We start from the raw sequence: 6000 nt of genomic DNA on the forward strand, positions 1-6000 counted from the left end.
AACAAAAAAACTTCAAATCCAGACTCCAACGAGAAACTGTTGAATTGGAATTCATTTGCAAATTGGATACAATTAACTTAGGCTTGAATAGAGACTGGGAGTGGCTAAGTCATTATGCAAGGTAACCTATTTCCCCTTGTTTTTTCCTATGCCCCCCCCCTTCCTCAGACGTTCTTGTTAAACCCTGGATTTGTGCTGGAAGTGGCCCACCTTGATTATCATACACATTGTAAGGAGAGTGATCACTTTAGATAAGCTATTACCAGCAGGAGAGTGGGGTGTGGGGAGGTATTTCTTCATGCTTTGTGTGTATAAAAAGTCTTCTACACTTTCCACAGTATGCATCCGATGAAGTGAGCTGTAGCTCACGAAAGCTTATGCTCGAATAAATTGGTTAGTCTCTAAGGTACCACAAGTACTCCTTTTCTTTTTGCGAATACAGACTAACACGGCTGTTACTGAAACCGGAAGTTTGAGAAGGGTTTATACTGAACTTACACAGCACCACTCCGGTTTGGCCCAGCCACTCCTCCATCATGATGGGGAGGCTGCCAGGTCAGATTTGAGCCTCTGCTCTTCCAAGGGGTTAGAGTAATCCAAAAGGAAAAGTGAAAATACCGCCCCAGTCCATGAGAGGGGCCATGTCCCCACAGCCTCATGCAGGGCAAAGACCAGTAGTCTTAGGAGGAAAGTCTGGGCTCCTTATCCCTTGTGTGTCCATACAAACCAAGTCTGAGTCCCAGAATGCTGGAAATAAAAGTAAGGAAAAACTGATCTCTCTGTTTCTTTAGTGGGCCCAGGATGCTCTCGAAGTTTCACCAGCAGATAGACCTTGTTTCCTGGGGCTGAGGAGTTCAGCGCTAGCTCTTTGCTCCTGAAAGCCACCCACAGGCTGTGCCTGAGCCAGTAGTCTCCCTTTTAAGGACCCACCGTTCTCCAGGACTGACAGGCCTAACAGGTGCAACAGGTTGGGATTGTTTGAACCCAGAGGAACTCTTTAACTCCTCCTCGAATGGGATGGGGCTGCCCCACCACAACCCTGTCTCTGCAATGGACCTTGCTGTGGTTTTTTTAGGGCTCTATCATCAACATGCCTTGGAGTATTATAATGTTCTGCATGTGTGGTTACCCTCAGAAATGGCAGAGGGCCCAGTGCAGCAGCCACTGCTCCAGCAGCATTTTCCACATGAAGCATGTTGCCCCCTGTGCTCCATATTCTGCATTGGCTTCCCTGTGAGCACAATTCAAGGTGTTGTGATTGGTGTTCAAAGCACTACGGGGTCTAGTCATAGAGGTGCCCCTTTCCCAATGACAGCTGGGTCCATTGAGGTCAGCTGCAGTACTTTCCCCATCTGTGAGTGTGGAGGATGAGTCCTAGACTCTGGTAATTACCCTCACCCATTTCTCTGATAGAGCCCAGGTTTGTGGACCTTCAGGGCATGATGCAAACCCTATCAGTTCACTCAGGAGTTTAGTAGAATGGGCATCTCTATCAGCAGCTCATTGCTGGCTAGAGTCTCTTTATTTTGTCTGAGATTTGCACACTTGCCCAGAGGTGAGAATTTATTTCATTTACTGGAGTCTTAAACAAATCTATGTGCAGAGGGCTCTCTTCTCCCCATTCCTGTCATGTCTGGTCTTATAAAACTGTATATCCTTTTTTTGCTTTCTCCCTTCAAGGATGGATCATTCCAGAAGAAAAAGCATTTCTGTGCATGGGAACTGATTTCTCAACTGTCTTGCTGACAGCTGTTGCCCTTCTCTCATTTCAGGGCTGTGAGTCTGTATATGGCAGTGTCTCAGGACTCAAATCTCACCTTGGCACCTGCACCTTGGTTTGTACCATTTCTATACAATCTCTTTCATATGTGCACTCCCACAGGTATTGTTCCCCAGATACCTGCATATCAGAGTCATTGGCCTGCTGGATCCTTGTCTGTCAATGTTCTTTAGAATCATAGAATATCAGGGTTGGAAGGGACCTCAGGAGGTCATCTAGTCCAACCCCCTGTTCAAAGCAGGACCAATTCCCAACTAAATTATCCCAGCCAGGGCTTTGTCAAGCCTGACCTTAAAAACCTCTAAGGAACGAGATTCCACCACCTCCCTAGGTAACCCATTCCAGTGCTTCACCACCCTCCTAGTGAAAAAGTTTTTCCTAATATCCAACCTAAACCTCCCCCACTGCAACTTGAGACCATTACTCCTTGTTCTGTCATCTGCTACCACTGAGAACAGTCTAGAGCCGTCCTCTTTGGACCCCCTTTCAGGTAGTTGAAAGCAGCTATCAAATCTCTCATCATTCTTCACTTCTGCAGACTAAACAATCCCAGTTCCCTCAGCCTCTCCTCATAAGTCATGTGTTCCAGCCCCCTGATTAATTTTTGTTGCCCTCTGCTGGATGTTTTCCAATTTTTCCACATCCTTCTTGTAGTGTGGGATCCAAAACTGGACACAGTACTCCAGATGAGGCCTCACCAATGTCGACTAGAGGGGAATGATCACATCCCTCGATCTGCTGGCAATGCCCTGACATATACATCCCAAAATGCCATTAGCCTTCTTGGCAACAAGGGCACACTGTTGACTCATACCCAGCTTCTTGTCCACTGTAACCCCTAGGTCCTTAGCCCCTTAGGGTCCTTAATAGCCCCTTCTCCACGGTTTCTGACTGCCTCGCCACATCTTAATGGATCCGCATCACAGATGTGCTGTGAGGCAGTAAGACTGTGTGTCCCTTGCACCTGTACCTGAGTCACTGTCCTGCCTGCAATCCTATGGCTACAAGAGCACCTTTACCAGGTACTCCCCCTGTGTGAGACCTGCAAGGCCTCCAGCAGTGATGGAGGTTACTTGAGGAGTAGCTGGAGCTGGTTCCACCCTCATTCTCTCAGGGCGCACTTGGGCATCAGTGTCTGTGCTGCTGTGGCTCGAGTGCTCGCCCTCTGGGATGAGTTAAGGGATTTTGTGCTCTGTCTCCTCACTGCTGGATCATGTCTGGCCATGCCTTGGGTGCAAGGTCTGGGCCTTTCAGCATCACTGGGCAGAGAGGAGGGTGACATCTGGTGATGTGTTTTCTGTTTTGGTGGCAGGGAGACTTTGTGGCTGGGAAATACAAGTGTCTCCTGTGTGAGAAGGAATTCATATCAGAGAGCGGGGTCAAGTATCACATCAACTCTGTGCATGCTGAGGTGAGAAGAGCCGCGGTGCCCTGTCCCCTTCAAAGGGATGGGGGGAAAGTGCCATGTCCTAGCCCTTGTCCCATGCTGCTGCCACTCTTTTTTCATTTTGCCAGCACCTTCCATATCCTGCAGTATTAGCCAACCCATTGCAGAATCCAGTGTGCCCCCAGAGAGCAGGATAAAATCTGCCCAGCAACTGGTAAAAATAACACTGTGCTGGCCAGCCTCATTCTCGGATCCCATTTCTCTGCTAATCCCTACCCTGTGGGTGGTTCCAGCAGTGGAATAGGACAGGCACTCCCATTATATCTCCTCCCCCCAGTACTAACCCTCTGCTTCTGAACCCTCCAGGACTGGTTTGATGTGAATACCACTAACAAAAAAAGCTTTGAGAAGCTGATGAAAATCCGCCAAAGAGAAGATGAGCAGAGGAAGCAGCGAAAGAAGCGTACTGCAGCCCGGAGCAGGAAGAAGAGGTCTGGGACTGTGTCTGCCAAGAAGTTCCTTGGTGCAGGGGCCGAGAAAAGCAGAAGAAGGAGTAAGAGGGGGCGTTCCCAGCTGGTGGACAGTGAGAGCAGGAGCAGCGAGGAGGAGGAGGAGGAGCCTCAAGCTGCACAGAGAACAGAAACTCCAAAGAACATCCGCAAACGGGGCAGGAAATAGATCATTGGAGGCAGAGGAACTAGGCAGTTCTAGGAAGCCAGGAGCCCAGGTCATGGCACAGCAGTCACTCCCTCCCGTGGACAGTGGCGCTAGCCGTGTATCCAGTGTAGTTTGTGCCCTAATTACAGGCTGAGTTCAGGTTATGTTAGTTGCTTATTTAGTGATTTTAAATATTTTAGTCTCCATTACAGCTCTCTGTTTTTGTTGTCCTCCTCTTAGGGATCCTCAGCTTTGGTGAGGGCAGGTTTCCTTGATGGAAGGATGTGTCCTTTTATGGGATCTCTAGGACTGGGTGTGCAGGTCTCAGCTGGGGGAGAGATTTTCTTTGGGGTAGTGTGTGCAGATCCTGGGCAGTTTCTGGGTTGGGGCACAGATGCTCCGGCTTGATCACCTGCAGCCCAATGCTATCTCAGGTGCTTAAAGGGCCCACCTCTGAGACTCAGACACTTGAGTGCTGTCTCCCTTTTAGGTTATTGCCATAAAGCACCATCCTTTACTACACTAATCTGCAAACTCGACACTGCCCAGCAGTTTAGGAACCCAGGCCTGCCTGATGAGGTAGGACATCATCCTGTCAAAAGCAGGAGTGTTTGCAGTGGGCTAATGTACCCTTCAGCACCTGCCTCCTTTAAGGCTGTGCACTGACTGGTCCCTAAAAGTGGGGAGGGAGCTCTTCCTCCAGTCTGTGGCTAGAGACCAACTGTCTGTACCCTTGCCTTCCAGAGGCATGTGGCAGCAAGCTTGTCTGCCAGCACAGTGCAGTCTGGGTATGTGTAAGATCCGTGCAGATGGCTTGTGCTGTGTTATCGGTTCACAGTTCATAACAGCCACCCCCCACCTGCTGGACAGAGCTCATACACAGTAGCAAAGCACTGTGTATTGCTGCCATGGGGTGGCCTTGCCCTAGTTTGGTGTCCTTCTTCTCTCTCAAGCCGTAGTAGGCGCTGCTTCTCCTTGTAAGTGAGCTCTGCAGATGCCCTTTCTCCTGAGCTAGCTGTGGCCTGCTCCTGCCACCTTTACCAGGACAAGCCTTATGTAATGGGCCTTCCTGTGTATTGGTGTCAGGGCTGGAGGGAGGGGGTCCTGTTTACCTGTTGAATTAAGTTTTAATTTAACGCATGGTGAGTGTTTTGCCATGTTCCACTTGTACAGCAGAGCCAGTTGAGACCCGTAAATGCGTAACATCTCTGGAAGGCATAGGCACCCCCATTCTCTGCTGGGCAGAGAGGGGGCCTGCAGGATTTGTGATGTCAGACCACATTCCCTGACAGGGAAAACTGCAGGATTTGATGTCTCTTTACCCTCTCCTCTCTTGTCCTACTACAGTTCCCTGCCTCAGCTGGCTCTTTAGTTTGATACATAAGGATTCAGTTAGCAGGATCCGGCACTCAACAGTACCCTTCGTGTCTCGCTGCAGTGAAAGCTTCCACCTCAGCCAAAGTTGCTGGTGCTGAAATTCACAGAGGACTCCCTGAGGTGCACAGGGCACAGACAGGTTTATTTGTGTTTGTTTCTAGCAGTAATGTTCGTTCACCCGTATAATCAAATGCTTTTGTGGCTGGGGGTGGGACCCATGCTCTCCCCGGCCATGGCCATTTTACAGAAGCTATACCCTAATGTGCGTAGAGTGAAGCAAATTACCCCCGCCTCTTGCCTCGTGCAAACTAACACCCATGGCGATTGTTGGACTCTGCATGCAATGCTCCATTCTGATCTAGGTGCAGCAGCTGCATTTCATGCTGGAACCTGCAGTTGTCATGGATTGCAGTGCTGTATTAAAGAGGCAGGTTTCTGGGCTCTTCTATAGAGGCTGTGAAATGTGTGGTCAGAGCAGCAGGATCAGGATCAGAACAAAATGAAATAAAATGTCACCAGTGCAAGAATGTGATTTCTTGTTTCTTTGGTGTATAGTGTCTTTAGAATCTTCCCCATTTTAGCAGTATGGGGCAGAAGAGTGCAGAACTACCTGCTCGTTGCAATACGACGTGTGCCCTTAAGCACTGAGGCAAAGGGCACTCACTTTCAGTTTTTCAACCACTTCTCTATCCAGCACTCCAACCCTCCTCACAGCCTGTTGCATTAATGTAGATGAAATATGTGGGCAGAAAGAGTCAAAGGCATATATTAGGAACAAAAAGAATTCTAACAGTGCTGT

General features: G+C 49.1%; 1 protein-coding gene across 20 annotated transcripts in view; it reads left to right on the plus strand.

Moving 5' to 3' along the window:
- Positions 1 to 5728, plus strand: part of ZNF512 (zinc finger protein 512) — a 70457-nt gene extending 64729 nt beyond the window's left edge. For all 20 annotated transcript variants that reach the window (XM_073335369.1, XM_073335377.1, XM_073335363.1 and 17 more), the window contains 3 exons: positions 1773 to 1835; positions 3093 to 3191; positions 3534 to 5728. In XM_073335369.1, coding sequence (XP_073191470.1) covers positions 1773 to 1835; positions 3093 to 3191; positions 3534 to 3845 — 474 coding nt within the window. In that variant the 3' untranslated portion in view covers positions 3846 to 5728. The remainder of the gene's footprint in view (positions 1 to 1772; positions 1836 to 3092; positions 3192 to 3533) is intronic.
- The last annotated feature ends 272 nt before the right edge of the window (positions 5729 to 6000 follow it).

This window comes from Lepidochelys kempii, chromosome 3, assembly GCF_965140265.1.
Source record: "Lepidochelys kempii isolate rLepKem1 chromosome 3, rLepKem1.hap2, whole genome shotgun sequence".
Classification (NCBI taxonomy): domain Eukaryota; kingdom Metazoa; phylum Chordata; order Testudines; family Cheloniidae; genus Lepidochelys; species Lepidochelys kempii.